The sequence below is a fragment of the Bos grunniens genome, chromosome 4, assembly GCF_055505025.1.
Source record: "Bos grunniens cultivar Pamir isolate PY7600 chromosome 4, Bosgru_T2T1.0, whole genome shotgun sequence".
Classification (NCBI taxonomy): Eukaryota; Metazoa; Chordata; class Mammalia; order Artiodactyla; family Bovidae; genus Bos; species Bos grunniens.
Window position 1 is genome coordinate 42109817 of NC_141168.1, and position 24023 is coordinate 42133839.

The 24023-nt window shown below is 41.5% G+C and overlaps 2 protein-coding genes and 1 long non-coding RNA gene across 9 annotated transcripts; 1 reads left to right on the forward strand and 2 right to left on the reverse strand.

Annotated features, from left to right (window-relative positions):
- Positions 1–3619: 3619 nt before the first annotated feature.
- On the reverse strand, positions 3620–8756 carry C4H7orf25 (chromosome 4 C7orf25 homolog). 6 transcript variants are annotated; one of them, XM_086396042.1, is made up of 2 exons: positions 8641–8756; positions 3620–5264 (listed from the first exon to the last, which is right to left on the reverse strand). In XM_086396042.1, the coding sequence occupies exon 2, from the start codon at positions 5241–5243 to the stop codon at positions 3978–3980; it is 1266 nt and encodes a 421-aa protein (XP_086252168.1). In that variant the 5' UTR covers positions 5244–5264; positions 8641–8756; the 3' UTR covers positions 3620–3977. The 6 variants fall into 6 exon arrangements, with proteins under 6 accessions (XP_086252168.1, XP_086252169.1, XP_086252164.1 ...); XM_086396043.1 differs by lacking the exon at positions 8641–8756 and adding an exon at positions 6331–6592; XM_086396038.1 differs by lacking the exon at positions 8641–8756 and adding an exon at positions 6199–6344.
- LOC147373978 (uncharacterized) lies at positions 5835–15523 on the forward strand. Its single transcript, XR_015162310.1, has 2 exons — positions 5835–5960; positions 15277–15523. It is a non-coding gene; the product is annotated as an uncharacterized LOC147373978 (long non-coding RNA).
- PSMA2 (proteasome 20S subunit alpha 2) lies at positions 13674–23945 on the reverse strand. 2 transcript variants are annotated; one of them, XR_015162309.1, is made up of 8 exons: positions 23889–23945; positions 20262–20338; positions 19572–19704; positions 18096–18218; positions 17273–17713; positions 15732–15805; positions 14047–14104; positions 13674–13962 (listed from the first exon to the last, which is right to left on the reverse strand). XR_015162309.1 is itself a non-coding variant. In XM_086396044.1 (8 exons), the coding sequence occupies exons 1-8, from the start codon at positions 23927–23929 to the stop codon at positions 13846–13848; spliced, it is 705 nt and encodes a 234-aa protein (XP_086252170.1). In that variant the 5' UTR covers positions 23930–23945; the 3' UTR covers positions 13674–13845. The 2 variants fall into 2 exon arrangements, 1 of the variants encoding a protein (XP_086252170.1); XM_086396044.1 differs by having other exon boundaries at positions 17273–17354.
- Between the last annotated feature and the right edge of the window lie 78 nt (positions 23946–24023).

Below are 24023 nucleotides of genomic sequence, written 5' to 3' on the forward strand. Positions count from 1 at the left end.
CTCTATAGATAAAAGACTCATGTCCGTACTATACAAAGAGTACATGTAAGTCAATAGAAAGATGGAGAAACATACTAAGAAAAACGGTCAAAAAGTGTAAAGTAATTCAAAGCAAATCAAGTGTACAAATGACTTAATTGGCTGGTAGTGTATCTGGGGGCTTCCCAGGTGGCACTAGTGGTAAAGAACCAGCCTGTCAATGCAGGAGACGTAAGAGACTGGGGTTCGATCCCTGGGTTGGGAAGATCCCCTGGGGGAGGGCATGGCAACCTACTCCAGTATTCTTGCCTGGAGAATTCCATGGACAGAGAAGCCTGGCGGAGTACAGTCCCTGGCATCACAAAGAGCTGGACACAACTGAACACACACACACAATGATTTGAGACAACTGGCGTGCAATTACCTGAATTAAGACATAGCCACAGGGCTGCAGGCCTTCACAAGGGCCCTGTCCCCAAACAGGAACAGCCAAAGTTCTCATTTTGGGCAAAGGAGGGGGAGTAACTGGAACACATCTTATACTCGAAATATTTCTACCCTACTTACAGGGTACTGTCACTTCCCTGGTGGCTCAGATGGTTAAGCATCTGTCTACAATGCGGGAGACCTGGGTTCAATCCCTGGGTAGGGAAGATGCCCTGGAGAAGGAAATGGCAACCCACTCCAGTACTACTGCCTGGAAAATCCCATGGACAGAGGAGCCTGGTAGGCTACAGTCCATGGGGTCGCAAAGAGTCGGACACAACTGAGCAACTTCACTTTCACTTTACAGGGTACTATTCTTTGAATTGATGTGAAATTCAGAAAACATAAAATTAACTGGCTTACATTCATAATGTTGTGTAACTACCAACTTTATCTAACTCCAAAACATTTTCATCACTGCAAATTGTTTAGGGCAGAACTGACATGATACTCCTTCATTTAACAAACGTTTATCAAGTGTCTGTCACGTGTCAGGTACAGTTTGCCCATATTATTTTTCAGAGCAAGGAGATTATTTCGCATTTAAACATAAGCAAAACTTACCTAAAGGAGGTTAATTGGACCTGGAAATTTGGAGAAGGTCATTAACTATTTTAACAATGTTCTCAATGACTATGGGTTAAGTAGGTTTTCTAGTTCTTCTTCAATTTTAACTATTCTCTAAGAAAATCATTTTTTTGGTATTTTGAAGTATCTTTTAATCAATTTATTCCAAAGACTCTCTTGGCTCCTCCAGAATCAGTCACATGGTGTTAGAAAAATAATAAACATGTGTTTTCTGAGCTGATTTAGAATTTAATGAGAGATGACATCTCAACCTGATAGGGAGCATGGCTAACTTCTAAGCTTATTAAAATAGTATATAGCTATTGTATATTTCCATATAATTAACCTTCTCCAAAGATGTTTTATATCCTTCTTGGTCTTGTAACTCTTATGTTGTGCTTTCTGGTTTTATTGCTTCCCTCCAGAATTTTTTTACTTGTCTTTTCTTACTATATGGACCACATTTATTCTCCACCCTGGCCCCTCACTTGAAAGTGATTCAGTTTGGTTTACTTTTTAGTATTGGTTCTATTTCCTATTTGACACCCAAAATTATACTGCTCTATTTTTCAGTGGCATGCCATCTGACATGGCAGGCACTTGGTAAATGTCTATTCAACAAAGGAATAAGTATTAGGACAACTGCCTTGAATGGGCTTCCCCCAGTGGCTCAGTGGTAAAGAATCCACCTGCAATGCAGGGTTCGATCCCTGGGTTGGAAAGATCCCCTGGAGAAGGAAATGGCAACCCACTCCAGTATTCTTGCCTGGAAAATCCCATGGACAGAGGAGCCCGGCAGGCTGCAGCCCACGGGGGTCACAATGAATGCAGGCCCTGAATGCATCTAGTGTGCAGCCATGACTATACCCCCCATACTGCACTATCGTTTTTATAATCCTATCTTCCCTTCCTTTAACTATTCCTCCACACTACAAGTTTTTGTTGTTTTCCTAACAGATTTGACCATGACCACATCTTAAAAATCACCAGTGGCTCTCTAATGCCAAACTCTTCAGAGAACTTTGCCTGCTTTTCTAGCTTCACCTCCAGTTTTGTAATGTCCACATGCCTGGACTCTGGACAGAACCTCAGTCAGACTTCTGTACCTTTCCCATCCATACCCTGTACACTTCTTGTCAAATCTCACACCCAAACTCCTCAGAGGTTACTTCCTCTGACTTCCTGCTCCCCACATCAAGAATTACTCCCTTTTTGTTTACACAATATTTTAAACGTAATTTTCAAAAATTCACCACATTATACTTCAATCGTTCACCTCCAGTCCAGACTAAGAACTCCTTAGAGCAAGGAGCAATTATTCATCTTTTGTACCAATAACTGTTATAACGCTAGGTACTTAATAGTACCAAGGATCAACACTTTAGGACTTTAATAGGTGCTTGAGAAGGCCTAAGTTCAATTTCTAACACTAGACAATTTCTGCTGCAATGAGTTAAATCTACCTCTCTAAATTGGAGTCCCAATCACAGCCATTTTCCCCTAGCAAATGTGTTTAGTAATAAAATCTCTCCCAGAGAAACATCCCATACTCTTAATTTTGCATTTCCATTGTCACAGGCCCCGACAATCAAATTTCACCTACTTAACACTGTGGCTGGAAATGTTTACTCACAAAATAGGGGTTGGCACAATAGAAAAGGCCAGGCTGTGGAATCACAAAATCAGGTTCTTAACACGGGTTCCTACACTCAGCACAGTTAATACCTCAGCTTTAAGACTCAAGTCCCAATTTTTAAAATGTCAATACATTATCTACTTTGTTGTTTTCGCTGCACATTAATAAAACACCTAGCACAATATGGTGGAGAAGGCAATGGCACCCCACTCCAGGACTCTTGCCTGGAAAATCCCATGGACGGAGGAGCCTGGTAGGCTGCAGTCCATGGGATCGATAAGAGTCCGACAGGACTGATCGACTTCACTTTCACTTTTCACTTTCATGCACTGGAGAAGGAAATGGCAACCCACTCCAGTGTTCTTGCCTGGAGAATCCCAGGGACGGGGGAGCCTGGTGGGCTGCCGTCTATGTGGTCACACAGAGTCGGACACGACTGAAGTGACTTAGCAGCAGCACAATATGGACATGAAAATTTTCTTTTTAATTACAACTGTATCATGCAGCAGGCATGAAATCTCCCTGGGGCTGTTTCATGAGAGAGACGTAATGGGATAATGCGCCTATCCCTTGCCACTTGCACAACAAGAATAGTATCCATAATCCAAATACTGGCTATGTGGGGGCTATTTTTAAGTAAAATCTGAATTATTTTATATATTTTTCAATATATTCAAATTAACATTTAACCTTCCACATCTTAGGCGTGTAGTAGTATGATTGTTGTCTATCTTTTTACAGTGGTATTTCAAATTCATGGGACTCTTGTGATCAGACTTCACTTTGTTTCCTTCTGTGTTAATGTACATAACCACCAGATTGCACCTAACAGATAGCAATCAGTATTTTTTTGTTAATAATGGCCATAATTTTGGAAATCTAAAATTATCTGTAAACAATGCCCAGGCTCAACACGTATCAAATGCTAAATCAATATAATGAAAAGCAAGCTTCAGAGGTTGCTCAATATTTAATGCAAGATGCAATGTAGCCATAGTCAAAGAGATGTGATTACCATTAGGGGAAATGGAGCTCTACTGAATCAAACAAATCAAAGTATTGTGATACAGCTACAAGCCTTACAGAGATGTATTTCTGTTCTAATTATAATGTAGCCAGTTTGATAAATAAGGTTGTCTCTTATGCTTTTTCTACTTTAGGTTATTTACTTTATAGATGAGACACACCATCAACTGATTAATAAGAGTTCTAAGTATTAATTTTACCATAGATTTTTTTTTTCCAATTAAGATGGGGAGACACAGCCTTTGGTATAAATAACTTATTTCCATGACAATAAAGGATATCATTAGTGTTCACTGTCAGTCGTGCAGTCCTTTGGTAAGGGGGTAGCTAGGGCCTCTTTGCTCTCAGTAAGTGCTCTGGGCTGATGGATAAATACACTAAACTTAACGCCCTGGTTGTTGGCAGCCCTGACAAAACCACTATTGGCAGTCATTGTAATGGCTTTCAGGTTGTCTCCTGTCCCAAAAATTGTTAATGAGCGGCTGTTAATTTTGGAACTAGCCACTAGTTTCAAGGCACGCTCAGAAGGCTGGTCTGGGACCACATTAATTCGCTTAATCAGCATCGCAGCTCGCTCTCTCTCCCCGGGTCCTCCTAAGGTATCTAGAATAGACTGAAAATCCTTGACAGCAGATTCGCAAGCAAACAACTCCTTGTCCTTCATAAATGCCTCCAGCTGTGGCAGAACCTGCTCTTTCCTCTCCTGCTCTGCTTGTTCCGTGAGCACTTTTTCTTTGAAGATAAAGTGGCAGCCTCCATAGCTGAGGGCAGATACGTAGGTAATTAAAGTAGTAATGTCCAGGTTGACTCTTTTGCACACGTCCACCTTGATTTCTGTAGGAAACGCGACACTTGCTAGGATGTTTTCTCGGTCTACCCGGGTCACCTGCAAAAGTTCAGGGCCCTCATCATCTGATTCACTCTCACTGGGCTGGAGCTCTTCAGGGTGATCTAACAGAGAATTCACCGCTACTATGTCCCCCCTCACTGATATGCCCATTTCTTTCAGCTTCTCAGCCATGGGGCTGGAGACACTATTGTAAAATGCAAAGATGATGTGAGGGTTGCTATACTGCACGGGCTGCTGGTGACTGGCCTGGAGGAAGTCTTCAGCCTGCTCAATAATGCTTTTGTCACCATACTGGCCCCTGCCCAGCCAAATATTATGCAGAGCTTCAGCCTTGCGGCCAATGGCTTTCACCCAAGTATGACCACCATTTGCAACAACATCCACCACAAGGGTCTGCTTTTCTCCAAAGCTGTCTGTGTAACCGAAGACATGGAGAACACTGACCACTTCCTCCAGGTTTTCTGCTGATTCCACGATGGCTCTGAGGTGTGTCAGGTTAGTGCTCTGCAAGTGGGACTCCTTAATAGCTACTTTTCCAGCTTCTACTTTCTGTAAGAATTTCAATTCCGCCTTCAACTTGCTGCACAGCTTGGCACCACCTTCGATGCCCCCTTTTCTTGATCTGGAAAGTGATTCTGCTCTCTTGATCAGTTCCTTGGCTATGGCGATGCGTTCACAGAGCATGGAGTGTGCAGACATGCTGACAGCATTATTCCTTTCCTAAGAAAACAAAACAAATAAATCAACTGCAAGCATTTTTTCACTCAGGATTGTTAAGATTCCAATCGGACAGCTAAGATTATGGAGGCCCCGAGACTATGAACCTGGGATTCTGGGTGTCTGGAGTGACTTCCTCTTCTGAGAGCTAAGGAAAGGAAGACCGCTATACTTCCGAACTCCTTACCTACGCTGGTTTGCAAGACTCTTTACACTTTCATTTTTTCAGCTTGAAGGTCATGGGATCCACAATATAACCCAGGTTAGGATAAAATGCAGCGGGCTGGCAACCTGCTACATAAGAAATTTCCTTATAAGCAGCCTTACTATTTGGCTGTCAAGAAATCTTAGAAGGCTCGGAATGTCACGATAAAATGGTTAAAGTATCCGCATAGACTGGCTGGTTAAAAAATTGTCCAAAAAAAATAAATTATCCAAAACAAGAGACTCTCTCCTAAATTGAGCACTCAAAGCTTTTCATACTTGGGTCTCCTTCAACCTCCTACCTCGTGATTCCCAGGGGCATATGGTACATGCGCCAAGCAATCAAGACTGCCTGTTCCTGCCCGTGACGTCAACCCAGCCTATTTCTAAAGACCGAAGGAGCCCACCGACTTGCCTCCAGCTCCCACTCCAAAAGAAAAGCCTGAAGATAAACTCTACGGAGCAGCCGTGGCGGCCCGAGCGGGCGGGCCTGAGGTCAGTGGGGCCTTCCAAGAGGGCGCATTCGACCCTTTCGGGTCCACCTGCACGGCGGGCCCCGCTGGGTGGGCTGGGGCTCCAAAAGCCCCCGCGACCAGAGCCGGGTCTGCGGCGCGGGCGGAGGGCGGTCGGCGGCCCGGCGCCCACCACCCTCCTCGCGGGGCGGGGCCAGTTAAGTCCCCTCCGAGCCTCAGAAGGGGCGCCCCGTTCCCTCTCCCCTTCCCCGGTTCCTCACCGGCAGAGCCCAGAACTGCGAGCGCGAGCAGGGGGCCACGTGCGCGCGAGGCCGAGACCCGCCGGGAAACCTCACCGGGCAGCCCCCACCCAACTCAGGCCGCCGCTGCTGCTCCGCCTGCGCAAGCCCTACCGCCTCGGGCGCCTAACGCGTCACGTGGCCCCGCGCCGGGTGACGCCAAGTCCGCGATTCCCAGGCGGCAGCGCGGCCTCGAGAGCGGGGCTGACGCTAGCATGGTGGCCATGTTTGCTGATGGCACCGACTTTTCCTAACTGCCACCGCCGAGGGAACCCAGGGACGCGCGGCTTCCTGGCTCCAGGGGAGGGGCAGGGGTGGAACTTTCAGGACCGCGCCTTTCTCACTGGCCACCGACCGCTCGATCCCCAGCGTGCCTGGTCGGCTGAACCCGCACCCTAGCATTTGATCTAACAGTTAAGACTTTGCCTGGGGCGGGAGTCGATGCGTTTTGGTGGAGAAAATCTCCCGGTGGCACCCAGCTCCCCTCCTCGGGCCAAGCACATCTCTTTGCCGTCAAGCTCAAACCCCTAGAGTGCCAGACGACGGTTGTTGTAGAAAATGCTTGGCTCATTTTAACAGAAAACTGGCTGGAGAGGCTTGTCAGAGGTTACACAGCTGGTAAATACTGGAGCTGAGAGTTCTGACTCCAAGCCAAAGCACTCACCACTGCATCATCATGGACTCTGCATAGTGTCATACACAGATCCTCTGCCTTTCTAAAGACGACAAATGGTCAGTGGCTTCCGAAGGGCTGAGAAATTGACCTTAACCCTGCTACAGTGTCCAGAGTCACCCATAAAGTAGAAAGTGAAGTCGCTCAGTTGTGTCCGACTCTTTGCGACCCCATGGACTGTAGCCTACCAGGCTCTCCGTCCATGGGATTTTCCAGGCAAGAGTACTGGAGTGGGGTGCCATTTCCCTTTTCATAGGATCTTCCCAACCCAGGGCTCGAACTCGGTTCTCCCGCATTGTAGGCAAGACGGTTTACCGTCTGAGCCACCAGGGAAGTCCTTAAGCCTCATTCTAAAAATTAGAGAACTTGAAGTTAAATTTTATCCTGTGCCTGCCTGCTCCTTTCAGTTCAGTTCAGTCGCTCAGTCGTGTCCGACTCTTTGCGACCCCACGAATTGCAGTACACCAGGCCTCCCTGTCCATCACCAACTCCCGGAGTTCACTCAAGACTCATGTCCATCGAGTCGGTGATGCCATCCAGCCATCTATCTCATCCCCTGTCGTCCCCTTCTCCTCCTGCCCCCAATCCCTCCCAGCATCAGTCTTTTCCAATGAGTCAACTCTTCGCATGAGGTGGCCAAAGTATTGGAGTTTCAGCTTTAGCATCATTCCTTCCAAAACAACACCCAGGTCTGATCTTTAGAATGGACTGGTTGGATCTCCCTGCAGTCCAAGGGACTCTCAAGAGTCGTCTCCAACACCACAGTTGAAAAGCATCAATTCTTTGGCGCTCAGCTTTCTTCACAGTCCAACTCTCACATCCATACATGACCACAGGAAAAACCATAGCCTTGACTAGACGGACCTTTGTTGGCCATGTCTCTGCTTTTGAATATGCTGTCTAGGTTGGTCATAACTTTCCTTCCAAGGAGTAAGTGTCTTATAATTTTATAGCTGCAATCACCATCTGCAGAGATTTTGGACCCCCCAAAAATAAGGAACAAACTCACAAAGCTAAAAAAAAAAAAGAAAAGACTGCACAGGAGACATGTCAATACATTTTTCGAAGACCAAGAGCAGTGAAACTTACTCAATGCTTAACATATGGCAGGCATTGTTCTGAGTGCATTTCACATATTAATTTATTCAATCCTTTTAGCCTAAAAGATACACTTTATTTGAACCAGGAAGCCAAGCCTCTCTGCAGATGGAGTAGTTAGCATAGACAAAACTGCATCAAGTGATTCACAAAGCAGAACTCCCAGAAGGTTCTGGATACTAGGGGAGTAGTTGAGGCAGGACTGGAAATGGGCATTGCTTATGTTGTATATCCAACAGACACAGAAGTCCTCTCTCCAGTCCTGTGAAACTGGGACTGTTACCCATCCTTCCCCAGGCAGAAGTCTAGCATTTATGACGTTGAAGATAGGGGATTAGAAAGGTTCCAGACACATTACGAAGACTGCAAGTTACTATCCTGAATAGTAAAATGCTGTTGGCCCCTTTTCTGCCCCTCTCAAAACAAAGGCACTCCTGTCCTACTCCCCTCATCACCCTCTCCCCCAAACCCTATTTTTCTCTGTAACAGAGCACATGAAAGACCACAGAGAAATGATTTATAGGTGATATTTGGCATCCCCCAGTTGGTGGCTCAGACAGTAAAGAATCTACCTGCAAAGCAGGAAACCTGGGTTTGATTCCTGGGTTGGGAAGATGTCCTGGAGGGATGGCAACCCACTCCAGTATTCTCACCTGTAGAATCCCATGGACAGATTGGTGGGCTATGGTTGCAGTGAGTCGGACATGACTGAGCACACAGTAAGCAGGTTTGGGACTCACGAACAGCACTTACAAACATTTTTCTGTTTGGAATCTAAAGGAAACAGAAAGCAGGACAAATGTTTTGTTTTTAAGTATCTTTAAACTAACATTCTCAGGTGGCTCGGATGGTAAAGAATCTGCCTGCAATTCCGGAGACCTGGGTTTGATCCCTGGGGTGGGAAGATCCCCTGGAGAAGGGAATGGTTCTTGTCTGGAGAATTCCATGGACAGAAGAGCCTGGCAGGCTACAGTCCAGGGGGTGCAAAGAGTGGGACACGACTGAAGTGACCAACACTTTCACTCAGATGAATCAAGAGAATTTTTTTCTAAAGGGGAGATAATGGAGTATAGGAAAGAGTTCTTCAAATTTAAAAGTGCTATCCCAAATCTTAAAAACATCAATAGAAAAGTAGGAAGTGTCTACTAAAAGTAGAAAAGTCTACTAAAAAGTAGAATTTAAAAAAACAAGTGAAAAATACAGCAAAAACAAAACGATCTAGTATCCAATAAGAGATTCAATGTGGAGACAATTCTTTTTAATCTAGAATTCTTAAACCCAGCCAGTCAAGGAAAGGGGAAGAGGATGAGATGGTTGGATGGCGTCACCAACTCCATGGACGAGTTTGAGCAAGCTTTGGGAGTTGGTGATGGACAGGGAAGCCTGGCGTGCTGCAGTCCATGAGGTTGCAGAGTTGGACACAACTGAGCAAGAGAACTGAATCAAGAAACAGAATAGTTTCTATATACAACTAGCTTAGATTAGAGCAGGAAGAGAGGGTTCTTTCTTGGAATGGTGTGAAGGGTAGGGTGAGAATTGTTAAGATTACCTGATATCTGACCAAGAGGAAAACAGACTGAAGAGGGTTTTACAATCCTACTGGGGGGGGAACTGGTAAGAATTAGTGAGCCACAGAAAAAAAACAAAGCAAAAAAGTGAGGAAAAGCAATCACAGTATACTTGTGTGCTATGTCACTTCAGTCGTTTCCAACTCTTTTCGACCCTATGGACTATAGCATGCAAGGCTCCTGTCCCTGGGATTCTCCAGGCAAGACTACTTAAGTGGATTGCCATGCCCTCCTCCAGGGGAGCTCCCCAACCCAGGGATCGAATCCATGTCTCCTGTGTCTCCTGGGTTGGCAGGCAGGTTCTTTACCACTAGAGCCATCTGGGAAGCCCTCACAGTATACTTACATACCAATAAAAAAAACCTTTTAAGCTCAACATTGTGATCTAATTAAAGCAGAGGGGAATTGAGGGAGGTACGAGTTCAAAATTCTCATATTGCAGAAGAAAATGTGTATATGGTAGTTAACTGCAGGGAGCCAGCGTGAGGAACTCCGCCCGTGGCAAAGGTCATGAGGAAGGAGGCTCGGCATACGCAAAGGCAGGATTGAGCCTCAGGAGTCCCCCTGGAAATTCTCGAGCATCTACCCCCAAAACCAGAGTCTGCCTACTTTACTGCTTTGTGCTCTCACCTACACCTCTGACTTTACAAGGGGCTGTCCCCCACCACCTCTCTCTGAAAAAGAGTTAACTTACAGCTCCAGTTGATAAAGTTCCTGGGCGTGACAAGAGTGTTTCAACCTACAAACTCCTCTGAAGGTTATTCCGGCCACATGTGATTGTTCACAGCCTCCCAACCGTGAGAGGCATGAGATGTTCTAAACTGTCTAAATACAGATTCCTTTGAGCAGTTAAAAGATTGATTAGAAATTGTATTGGTGAAGGGTTTTTCACTTGTTGGGCCAATGTTTGCTGCTAAGTTTCCATATCCCTTACCTACTGTGTCCCTGGCAGTGTATTGATTAATATAATTGGTGTATAGGAATGTAAGTAGTACCTTTAATGTTTGTAACCTTGGACCCTTGAGTTAATTCTTTTCTTGTTATAGCCCACCACACTTTTGCCCTATAGGAATGCAACTTTAATGCTTTTGGAGGGTGGCACCTGACTTTAGAATAATCACCTTTAGAGAAAAATAAGTTTTCTGAAGAAAGGATCTTAAAATGTTAACAGGCCTCTTGACCAGATGATGTAAATCACCTAAACTTTTGCATATGATAAGTTTGCAGGAAGAAAGCTTGGCTTCAATTAGGATCAAGGACTGCTGTCCTTGCTGACTCTACCCCTTCCCCCATTATCCTCTATGCACAACTTAAGGTATAAAAACTACTTTGGAAAATAAAGTGCGGGCCTTGTTCACCGAAATTTGGTCTCCCCATGTCATTCTTTCTCTCACCTTCTGGCTGAAGTCCTATCTGGGGCGTGGAAGCTCGTCAAGCCTACTAATTTTGCCTGGGCTTCTAAGATCTGACCAGGGAGGCCTTAGTGTCTCCTCTCCTTCGGGAGAACGGGAGGACGCCTGTGGCCTACGTAGGTGACGTAAATTCCTTATTTTGGAATTTTATTAGCTTTCCAAGTAAACCACGTTATTCAGCCTCTTTTCTCCACTGAATTTTCTCACTGAGTTATCCTTATTTAACCACTCTTTATATCTTTAATTCTATCGTATCCTGATCACCGAAGCCATCTCCCCTTCGAATTCCCTGGATCCACCGGGGCTGGACCCCGGCAGTTAACCTTTTGGAGTCCAGAAACGACCATAAAAGCCTACTGTTTTGAAATACAGGAGTACCTGATAGAGTACTTAAAAAGTGAAAAGTGATGAATGGTCAGGGACAATGCCTTTGATCAGGGTTAGCTGTCCAACTTTAAGCTCATGCTTAGGAAGCTATCATTTGGTAGCCAAATATTGCTGGTTCCATAAGGTCCTTTGGAGCAGAGTCATGGGAAGAGTATCAATTGAAGGACCTGTATGAAGTAATATGACATTAACACAGGACCACTGGACTGGTTTCAAGAAATTAGGATTCTAAACCAAAGGACTTACTAACTCTTCTTACATGTTCTCAGGCTTGTGCTTCTTTACAACAGGGACTCAGAGCTTGCCTACATTTGTAATAAGGACTGAGAGCAGGCATTTTCAGCCATGAACATAATTGAGCAATAGATGAAGAATCCTCTGATCATACTTATCAGCCCATCAGTGCCCAGTAAATTAGCAGTTGATAAAGATCCGTATTACTTTTCTTCCTGATCCCCCTTTCCTTTTGAACTCCCTGACCCCCACACATGTGAGTTTTAAATATGTCTACATTTCACTGCTAATAATTGTTTTGCAAAAACTTGAATTCACCGTTCAGTGAGGAACTAGAAAACAAGTGGAAGCAAATGTTCTAAGAGAAGATACAAAAAAAAAAGAACCAAAAATGGAAAATGTACATGAGGAGCATTATGACACTTAAAATAAGATTTTAAAAGCTAGAATCCACAGGCTAGAAGACTGAAGAGTTTGGAAAAGTGTAGGGATGCATGCAATCGGTTTCTAGACCAAAAACTTTTGAGTTTCCCAAGAACTAGGACAAAAGGGAACAACTTGAGGTCAGTGAAGAGAACAAACTGAGAACCAAGGGAGAAGTGTTCATGGAGAAGCTTCAGTTGAACTGGGCTTTGGACTTAATGGGGCAAGAGGCGGAGATGAGACTCTGGACACAGATGTGCTTCAGCTCATTTTTCCTCCCTTTATTCCATACGATTTATTCTGTTAGCACTCCATAACAACCTCCATGTGCTTTTTGTCCTAAATAAAAATGCCTCTTCCCTTCTTTGAAGAATTTTGGCATTCCTCTGATTTCTTAATGTTGGACATTAGCGAGCCTAAGCAAATTCAACGGAGCTGAAACTAGCTGAAACTTAACCATTAACCTTGCCAGGCCTTTCACTTGCAGAATAGAGGTTAGTCCTGAGAAAACCCTCTGAGATAATTACCATGTGCAGTCACTCAGCCAGTCAAGGAGGAGAGGTGAGACCTAACTCCAAAACTATTCCTTTCGACCACTAAGTTCTCTTTTTAGCATGCTGGATTCATAATGTACTAAGAGCCAACAAGGGGAGGCTGTAATGTTAAATGAGGCTTAAGACAAACGTCTAGAAACAGGTCAAGCTGGCATCTCCCATCTCTCATCATAACACTCCTGCTACGCTAGGGGTTAACGGTGACAGTGGGGAGAACTGGGAATCCTGACAAAAATACTCCAAGATAAGTCTCTTTCCTAAGAAGGCTAAACTTAACCAAATCTTTTGAGATCTTTTGAGCCACATTTAAGTCACAGAAATCCCCATCTCTTTGTTGGTAAGAACAATGACATTCATAAACTATGTTCTGTGAGCAAGACTAATGACAGGATTTCTCTCATCCTACGATGCCTTAAAAAACAAAGAAAGCTTTAAGTGCTATGCCTTCACATATAATGTAAACAGGGTTCTGATATTCCATGATTAGCTTGCTGTTGGAAGTCTTAATGTGCAGTGAAGGTTCTGACTACAGAGGTTACATGAATGAGGGAGAGACTTAAGCCGTAATTTTGACATTTAAGTATTAGTATTTTATTTCCAGCACTCACGTTCATCCTTGAGTTAGAAAGATCTAGTAGACTCTAGGGGGCTCTTCTGAAATACATTTACGTATTTGTGATGGAAAAATCAACAGGAACTAGCACACCGTTTTTTATGTATCTACATGGTACATCTCCTATAGGAGACTGTTCGGCTTAGCACTCTCGGCAGCTCCAGGGCAATCTCATAGAACATCCTAGGTTTCACTGATCCACACCTAATGGAGCCTGAAATACAGCTATGCTTCCTACCCTGCCTCAGAATCCATGAAAGTCTACAGATTCTCTCAGCTCCAAAAGCAGTGTTTACTGAAATCAGGATCTTGCTTTCCTGAAGCAGACAACATCTGACAGTAAAGAAGATGACAAGGTTTGACTTAACCCAAACTGTGTGAAGACTAAAGACCAATTTCACCATTCTGCTTTTCAATGTCATTTCCAGAAATCAACTGTGATGGAAAGCAGGAAATAACTATGTTAAAATTTACTAACTCCTAAAAAGCTGGAAGTTAATTTAAGAGTTTATTATGATTTATAAGTCTCATTTTAAAAACATCAGTCCATCAAACCATGTAGAAATAAGTATGCAAAAAGTCTGCAAAACAAAACATACTTTAAACATGTTTAAGTAGAGAAGTTATCTGAAATTCTGGATTTTCAGTCACTTCATTATTTGCATTATTATGCAATGGCAGCCAAATAATCCTTAACTTCAGTTGGGGTAAGCCTCCTAAATCCGGCTTCGTTGCAGATTCCAACTTCTATATTATCTTCTGTCATCTGCCCTTCAAAGCTTTCCTGATGAAGGAGAGGAAAAGGTCAATTTTCCAAACAGTTAATTATAAAATCACTACAAATCCAATCATTAGATATTGAACTAACCTTTAGGGTTAATATGGCTGTATGAATGGCATCTTCAAGTTCCAGATCTTCATTATATCTAAAGAATTTTTTTTAAGAAAAACAATGACTTATGGCACTATTAAGATGATTCATGACTAAGAAAACACAATGATAGCAACAACATAAGATTTTTTAAACACCTAATAAGACACTCTTAAAAATATTAAGTTACAGATTAATTCTCCTAGTCTCCTCACTGAGCTGTCCCCAAAATAAGAAATTGACAATTATTGGGGGTGCATTCCTGACATCATGAAGAGTGTAACCCTAACACGAGTTTACTTAAGAAATTTCCTTAAGTATAACTATTTTAATATGATCAGTATGTGGTGGCAATATTATAACAATTTACAAAAATAAAGCCGAGAAATCAAACCTTTAGTAAAGTTTCATAATGTTTCGAAGACTCACCAATAATACTTAAGAGGAAAAAGAAAGTACTTTAAGATCCTAAGATTATTTAAGCTTACCAAGTAATCCCAGGTCTAAGATTTTTAAGTAATCTTAGCATTAATATTATCTGAGAATGTACTGAAAAGGTTCATTTGGTGGTTAAAATCAATTGCAGACTCCTCCCATCCAAAACATAGGACACTTTTTGGTGGGCTACAATAATGCTGAGTCTAGAATACAGCTGGAATTAAGTGCGGGCAGTCTGCTGTGCTGGGCAGGGGCAGATTTTTATGTATCATTCCACTTTTTATCAAGTACATACATCACATCTTTTTTTAATTTATATCTGGCTGCACTGGGTCTTCGTAGCCGTGCGCGGGCTTTCTCTAGTTGAGGTGAGCAGGCACTACTCTCCTATTGAGGGGCACAGGCTCTAAGGCACACAGACTTCAGGAGTTGTAGCCCATGGGCTTAGTCGCTTTGCAGCATGTGGGATCCTCCCAGACCAGGGATCAAACCTGTGTCCCCTGCATTGGCAGGATTCTTAACCACCGGACCACCAGGGAAACCCCATATGTCACATCTTTAATCTATCATCGACACCAGGTATTTGGGTTCACTATATATATATGTGTGTGTATATATATATATAAATTTTTTTTTTGGGTAACTGTCAAAATGAAAATGATAGAGGAGCCTGCCAGACTATAGTCCACATGGCCTCAAAGAATCAGTCACGACTGAGTGACTGAGCACACATACCAACTGTTATCATTTAAACCATTTAAAAGTTTTCTTTTTTTTTTTTTTCTTTAGCCTCCATCACTTTGCCTGGAGGGGACTTCCAGGTGCCCAGCCCCAAGATGGGCATCTTGGCGCCGGTGTAGAGCACGATGTGGTTGGCCATGACTGCTTGAGCTCTGCTGACCGGGATCAGAGAACCGTAAAACCATTTAAAAGTTTTCTTCCCAAATTTTTTACTCCAAATCCAATGGTCTTTTTTTTTTGAGATGGTAGAAAAAAATGAAGTTAAAAAAAATAAAAAACATTTAGGAAAACATGAGAATGTAGAAAGAGAAGTCCTTAAGAAATGAATATTACCACTTAATATGTTGAAGGCTGGGGAGCCCAAGTACAGACAAGTAAGTTTGTTCTATCAGTAGCTAGGCTAGAGTCATGCAACAAATTTGTGTATAGATTAATGATATTATTTACAGAGAGCTGAAGACCATAGAGTAAGTGTGGTAATGAATCTAGTTTTACAAATCTACCTTTTCTCAAGGAAAGTTTTCCCATTCACATAGTTCTTTCCCATTGCTGTGGCTTTCCAGGCAAAGTAAGCTCCCTAATCAGGAGAGGAAGAGGGAAAAAAAACAAAAACACACATTTTAAATCATTAATATAATTATTTATGACTCTGACATTTATTTCTCAGTTCCATAATTTGTCTCTAACTTCTAAGGTTTTCAGAATATTTACTGGAATGCAATAAGCTACGTCACAAAATAAATGAACGTGATAAAGAGGCAAGAAGAAACTTTTGGAGGTACAGCATCTTGATTGTGTTGATGATTTTCTCAGGTATTTAATACATCAAAACCCCATCAAATAGGTATAATTTACTGTATAAAATTTATGTAAAAAAAAAGAAATGAGGTTAATTTAGAGCAAATAATCAAAAGTAATATTTTAACTTACTACAATTGAAAGGCTCTAAAAATCCTATCTGACTGAAAAACGGTGACCAGCTCTCCATCATCATTAGTGAACAAACTAAAAAGACACAGCTTTGCACTAAAAATTTTCAAAGGTGTGATATTTTGTAATCCAAAGTTACATGAAAACAGCTACATATATGACTCATCTACTGAAAAAGTACATATGCACACATATACAGAAATTGAAAGCAACGGACCATATTTTAAAAGAAAACAAGTGACTTTTAGCTATACGTAGGGGGAAAGGGCAAAAGATGAAAGCTGGATTCCCATTATGGTGGCTCTTCTACTCTCAGGAAAGGAAGATTAAGAAGACTTGGCATTTAGCTTCAGAAGCTCAGATATGGGGTAACAGACACTGTCAAAGTTCCTCAAATACTTAATTTTTCTGATTTAATTAACAACCTAAATATTTTTGCTTTTTCAGATTACAAAGCTAGAGTACAAGATGTGAGCTGAGTAAACCTGCCATTACCTAATGATCTATAAACTATGAAAGATCAGTTTCTGGTAGTGAATCTTTTCTTCCGGGTCTCCTCACAGCAAACATGAGTGACAGACGTGAGACACACGTGGAGGAGTGGTGCCTTCTCCAGACACCTGCCAACCCAGACACCAATCTTCTGCTTTATAGCAGACGACTCACTCATTTTGCAAAACATCAAAGTCATGACAGTAACATCAATATTTGTGCAGAAGAGTCACTTCAAGTCAACCCCAAGATTAAACTAATGGCAAAGGGCACCGCCCACTCCCAGAAAGGTTTTAACTGAATTTAAAATTAAAATTAGTTTTAATCATAATTTTTAAAAGAATTCCACAGATTTACAGAGATTTGATAACTACTTCAACAAATCATTCTAAGTATGTGAAGTTAATCAGCATGCCAGAAGAACAGAGGGCAGAACCAAAGGAGGTTCCTTATCAGAAGATGAAGTTATCAACATTTTAAATGTACAAGTGAACATGTATTACTTCTAAAGCCCAAATGGAAGAGAAAATACTCTAATTTGTAAGGTTTTTATGGCTTCTATTTTTATTAGATATTCAAAGAGCACTTTAACAAACCCCTCAAGTACATCTATGGTACTTACAGATGGATCTGACTGAAATAAATATGGCCGTCCCTCATTCCAACCACAAATAAGTAAAGAAACTCCAAATGGGCGAACACCACTGAACAAAGAGAAATGAAAATTACTTGGCACCTTCATGGTGTTAAGTCAACTTAATGTAAGAAGTTATTAATATTCTCAAGCAAAGCAAGTTATCAGGTAACCGAATTAGACTTCTAAGTTCCTTAAAAAGCATTTAACATCTTTCTAAACAAATCAATTCAAAATGAATTTTATTTATGGTACTGAGGAACAACAGTCAAATCATTTTGGTAAATAGACTGATACAAATATTGAGGTTAATAAGTGTGGGTAACACTTCATGTCCTAATAAAATAACAGATTTCACCAAATGCAGCTTTTCCACTGGTTTTACATATCAGCAATTACCTCATCATTTTCATACCCAACTCAAGAACACTGGAATTAAAATGAATACAGATGTGTCAGTTACTGCTTTCATCAAGTGCTTACAATCATTTCCAGCTAGAAGATAAATCTGGAAGCAGCAATGACTGCCTGCCCATAAAGAAATGTTTTAATCACTGTCAAAAGGACTTTATCTAGAAGCTGCTTTCTGCTGTTACATGAACAGCAATAAAACATTCCCGCTTTCTCTTTAAGAAAATATTTCAGGTAGTTAAGATCAGAACTATTCATTCATAGTGGTTTTCTTCACTGATTAAGGAAATACAGGAATACTAAGTCCTCTTTTTTTTTTTCTGAAATATGTCTACTTTTACAAAGATGATTTTTTTTTTCCCTAATTTATGACACATTTCAAATAATAAAATCAACTTACCCTGACTGGGTGTATTCCTGCATCACGGAAGCTACTCTCTGGACCAGCTGAGCTGTGGGAATGGGTTCTTGGTAAACGAGATAGTACTGTTGAGCTAGTTTTCGAGCTCTGTGCACAAGTACCCTGAACAACAGAAAAGAAATAAGACTTAATTCAAATTCAGATGCTTTACATCCTCAAGACTCAGTCACATTCTACAGGCATACAACTATAGCACAAGTTTGACATGCATCTCTTTAATAGTAGCTCTCAACTATAAACCAGTCTTGTTCTTACATCCAATTACAGTTAACTTACAAGAAAATATCAGAGTGTCGCTGAAGAGCTAAACTACAGGAAATGGACAAGAATAAGACAAAAGGAAAACTATGGACTAAGGGTATCAATCAGTTTAACAGACACAGCTTTAGTGCACAGGAGAGCTTTATCTCCTGTCACAGCATCTTCAAGAGTATGCCCCTGTTACCCCAAGAGAAGGTACCTTAGCATTTTATATCTCACTCCAGGCAATACACTAATGCACACGCATGAACACACATACACACGTGTTAAGGCATCTCACTTTGCCTCAATCGTGTCCACGGACTGAACCTCAAAAAGTACCATGAAACTGTTTATAATGTAAAAAATGTAAAATTTGTCAAAAGTATAACAATTAAATATATTGGCAAGACAAGCAGGATTTACCTCTACCTGCTCATGTGCTACTGATCTGAGCTCCACACATTATCCCTCTGAGCAAGACTCCTGCCATGTCTGTTGATCCTGTGAGTGGTAGTGCACTGCAGCCTCCCCCCTGCAGCGGCAACAGGTTCCACTGCAGTGAAGCCGAAGCATATGTCGGTGAACCGACATGAGTGCTGTTGCCGACTCATGAAAGTGAAATTTTGGCTCTACCTATCTTGTTCCACATAATCAATAACCAAGTAATAATAATCCTTTCAATTGTTAAATGACAAACATAGAAAACTGTCAATCTCTTTAAAGTTGCTGGTACCCTAATGGAACCAGATTACTCTCTTCCTGTGAATATTAAAGAAGAGACTACATAAACGTCTGGATCCTAACTGGCTGTCATAGTCTACAACTTCCAGTGGCCTTTTTGAGAATTTTGTCCTTTTGCTAAAAACAGAAACAAATACAGTGAAGTTAACTCTGGATAGTATGCTTTCTTTTGCTGTTTGGTAAACTTTTTAAAAATACAGTTTATTATAACATGTATTGCTGAGGCCTTGGATGGTAGAAGAGAACAGAGGTGACGGGGTAAGTACTGTATCCATCTGTTCTTTTAACAAGTGAATTCTTCACCTTCAAGTAACCCCTAGTCTGCCTCATACTGGCAACTAACTTAACTTCAGCTGCTGTTGTTCAACTAAGCAAAAAACAAGAAGGTAGGCGATTAAAGGAAAACATCCCTTGGTTTTTCTTCCCAAAGTATCGATTACAAGGCATTCATGTGATGGTTATACAAGATACCTGTAATCTGGGCCCATGCCACTATACACCAAACCTATGTGCTTGGTGATTGGTTCCACTTTGTGGACACTTCGCTCATCATACAGAATGGATTTCTGTTTCTTCTCAGTTGCCAAGACCACGCCATTTGCAGCTTAAAAAAAAGAAAAGCGACTTGAATGTTTAATCATTTAAACACTCTGTTTTAACAGTTTTCTAATTACAGAAGCATTTCAGCCAAACTCCTTTATTTTCTTATTTATAAAACCTTTTCTTCTGAGTTTCTACATTAGAATCACCAAAGGAATGGTAAATCAGCTTTCCCTCAATGGTCATCTGTATTGCACAAGAAATCCCTGAGTTAAAGATATTATGCAACTTTTCCTAAAGTATTCTAGGACACCTTAGAGTACATAAGTTTTAAAATTATGGAATTCTGCCTACTTGGCCTACTGTTCTTGTAATTTGAAACATAAAAACCAATGATACATTTTTGTAAGGTATCCTTAAATTTTACAATTAACCTTTTCTAAGTTAAAAAATTTAATCATCTTCTTTGGCTTATTCTTTAAACATCAAAATACTGTAGATTAACAAAAGAACTGTTAAAAATTATGCTGCCACAACTATTTATTTTACATTAATGGCCTATTAATCCCCAAAGAGCATTACAACTAATAGGAATCTGAAGTGAACGAAGCATTTAATTACCTTTAATTCCCACTGAAGGAGCTCCTCCAGCTACAGCAGCCAAAGCATATTCTATCTGGACAAGTTTACCAGACGGGCTTAAAAACAAACAAAGGTATTGCTAAATTTCACATTCTCAAATATTTATTATAGGAGCATGTCTGACAAAAGGGCAGGCAAATAGGCCAAATCCACTAATCAAGCACCAAGGAATAGAAGGGCTTTGAAAATTTATCAGAAGTTATATAGAAACCAAATTTATTAGGTGATTTGAACATATTCATAATGAAACACTAATCTCTCTCCTTTGGTTGATTTTTCTTGTCTGCCATTTAAAGCAGCATCATTATTCTTTCCTTTCACCACTCACCAATAGTTTTCTCATCTGTAAAATGGGGATAATAGTGTTACCTAGTTCAAAGGTTGTTGTGAAGATTAAATGATGCCTTTTGTTCCTGGCACAAAATTAGCACTAAGTAAACACCAAATAGTACTGTTATTAAGAACATGTATGTGTCTGTTAAATACCAAATAACAGCATATATTCCATGTGGGTGGAGTTTAACATTTTATAATGTAGACATGACCTAACACGTAAGATCTAGATGTCAGTCACAACAAAATACAACAACAAAAAAACTATTTCAAGATGCTGTGAGCTGGTTATACTTAACATATCTGGTTCCATTGAGTTTGACAGTCAAATGCTAGGTCCAAAGTGGCTTTTTAGGTCATATATTATTTCAGTCTAGTTGCTGAGTGTTAGAACAAATTACCATAAACATCACCAATCCTTCTATTTGATTGATAAAGTCTTTGAATGAAAATAATTTGTCCAAAGTGAGACACAAGCTAGGTCCACATATCCAGTCTACTACTGAAAAGATAATCTTCAGTTTCAGAAGGTCATTTGTTTCATCTTCATAAAATTATAGATACTGTCACTCAAGTCTCAACACAACCATGCCATCGCTCTCCAGAGAACATGACTACCCTTAGAATTCAAAAATCCCCTCTGACAAGACAATCCGTTTGCAATGCACTTCACCACTGTCTGGTGACCTCCTTCCAAGTCATTCTCCAATCCTTAGTAGAAGTGTCATTTTCTCAAGGAAAGCTGCCCTGACCACCCAGACTAGGCTGAATCCCACACCCTCACACCTAAGTGTCCCATGCTTCCTCTCTGGCTCAGAGTCATCACACTTGAATTATTTTGTAACATTCACAAAGTGTAAGCTCTGTTCAATCAATACACCAAGACATAACCTATGACCAGGTTCATCTGACTGACAGACAGACATACATCCACACCTATTTAAGGAATAAACCTAGGGGCAGCAGTCTAAAGACTGTTAAATGACAAAATTAGCTGATTTGAGCAGTGCAATTCCAAAGCCCCAGGATCTCTATCAGGGATAACTGAAATAGCCCTCCAACTAGTCTTCTTATTTTCCACTCTTACTTCCATTCCCTGATCCGGAGTTACTTTTGTATCATAACATCTTCCACTTAAATCCTTTAATTTTTTTATTCACTTAACAATAAAAGCTCCTTACTCTGGCCTACAGGGCCCTGCAAGATTGGTCCAGACCCAGGATAACTCCCTGCTCACTATACTCTAACACATTGGACTTCTATCAATTCAGTCTCTCTCAACTTCAGCACTTTCAAACATGCTTTTCCCTGTCTGCAACTCTCCCTACCTCTAAATTTTCAAATAGTTGGCTCCCTTTCATCTTCCAGTCCCCCGGAACAACCCCCAAGCATTGGTCTTTCCTGACCACCCAATCTAAAGTTACATTCCTTCTTTCACCCTCTCTTAATAAAAATTCCTGAGTAAAGGAAAAATATTCTTCAGAGTGTATGAGTAGGCACCCGTTTGTTTACCCACTGATTGTCAATGAAGTGAAAGTTAAAGTCGCTCAGTCCTGTCTGACTCTTCACAACCCCATAGACTATATAGTCCATGGAATTCTCCAGGCCAGAATACTGGAGTAGGTAGCTTTTCCTTTCTCCAGGGGATCTTCCCAACCCAACCCAGTCTCCCGCATTGCAGGCAGATTCTTTACCAGCTGAGCCACAAGGGAAGCCCAAGAATACTGGAATGGGTAACCTATCCCTTCTCCAGCGAATCCTCCTGACCCAGGAATTGAACCGGGGGGTCTCCTGCGTTGCAGAAGGATTCTTTACCAGCTGAGCTATGAGGGAAGCCTACTGGTTGTCAATATCCCCAACTAAATGTTATCCTCAGGAACACCTTTTCATCCTATAGTATAGTCTCTTATCACGTCTACCATTAATAATTCTGATTACAACAGGCTAGAAACAATTTTTAAAATCCAAAACAGAATTGCACCATCATATTAAAAAAAAAAAAAAAAGTGTGTTTAAACAAGGAAATTTACTATAGAAAGATTCAGTCCCTGATAACATATGGTTGCTTCATGTTTCAGCTAGGATTAGGATAACACTTTCTTAAAGGTCCAGGTTTTGTCTCCGAATACGAACAGTAGCGACCTGTCAAACTTTGTTTCCTGTCATTGTATATGAGATCTTTTTTTTTAAAGATAAATATTCTAGTATTTTAAGAAAACATTACACAGTAATGCAAAGTGTATTAATTTTGTCGTCAGAAAGAACCCAGTTTAAATATTAACCTATGACCAGGGAGGAGTTATTGAATTTGAGTTGTGGTCAGCTCATCTGTAAGATGTTTAGAAAACATGTATCACACAGGGTAGCCTACAGAGATGGAGTAAGCTCCACCCACACAGAAAGTACTCAACAAGATAGATGCCGCCTGTCTTTAGCTGTCAGATAATATTTTTAATTAAATAGGCCATTACTGATCTGTAGGAAAATGGCAAAATTGAATCCTTCTCCCGTCAGTAAAGCCTTTGGTGACGGTTTTCTTACACAGGGAACGATGATAGTGCATCTCTGATTTATTTTGAAAAATATGCTTACATAAATATTCTAAAGTTTAAAAGCCTACAATCTTTCTTTAAATAAACATATCCCCTTTCAAAAATAACAGCCCCAAAGCAAATACAGCCTATTTTGGAGCACACAAAGACAACGGGCTAGAAACATTACCACTTTCACTTTCAGTTCTTAAGCTTCCAGTAGGGGCACCGAAGAAATGGAAAGCGGGAAAAGGTTTCCAAAGACATCAGCGCCAAATGGAAGCTAAGACTAGAACTGAACTGTAAAGTTGGGTCTTTCCAAGAAAAAGGAACCCCACAGAGCTGACCAAGATTCCGACCTCCAGAAGCTCCTGAATCAGGCCTACTTGAGTCAGGAAGGAAATCTTTTGAGTTCTGGACAGGAAACCTGGAAGCAGCTCATTCAAAATTGCCTTTTTCTCTAGTTCCAAAGCGAAAGAAAATCCCTGGGTGAGGGCCTCAACTTCCCACAGCGCCTAGATCTCCCAGGATACCCCGACTCGCGTTCCCACGGTCCCCAGGCACCAATGCTCCCCAGGCCGCGGGAAGGCCCCGCAAATGACTTGGCAAACTCGCATTTACACCCCCATTTCCTACTAGGCCCTCAGGAAGAGCCAAGTCAGAGACCAGGAAGGTAAAAACCTGGTCGGCAGAGCTCCTGCTACCTCGGTTACGTGGAAGACCTCGGGAGTCCCTTCCATACCTGAATGTAGTCAGCGAAAAGCTGTAACCACGCTCCGCCATCTTTACCCGAAGACCCAACGCACATCCGCGCACATGCGCACTGAGGCCAGTTTCGTTTCTTTTCCCCGCCCCGCGCGTTCCTTTCTAGATTTCT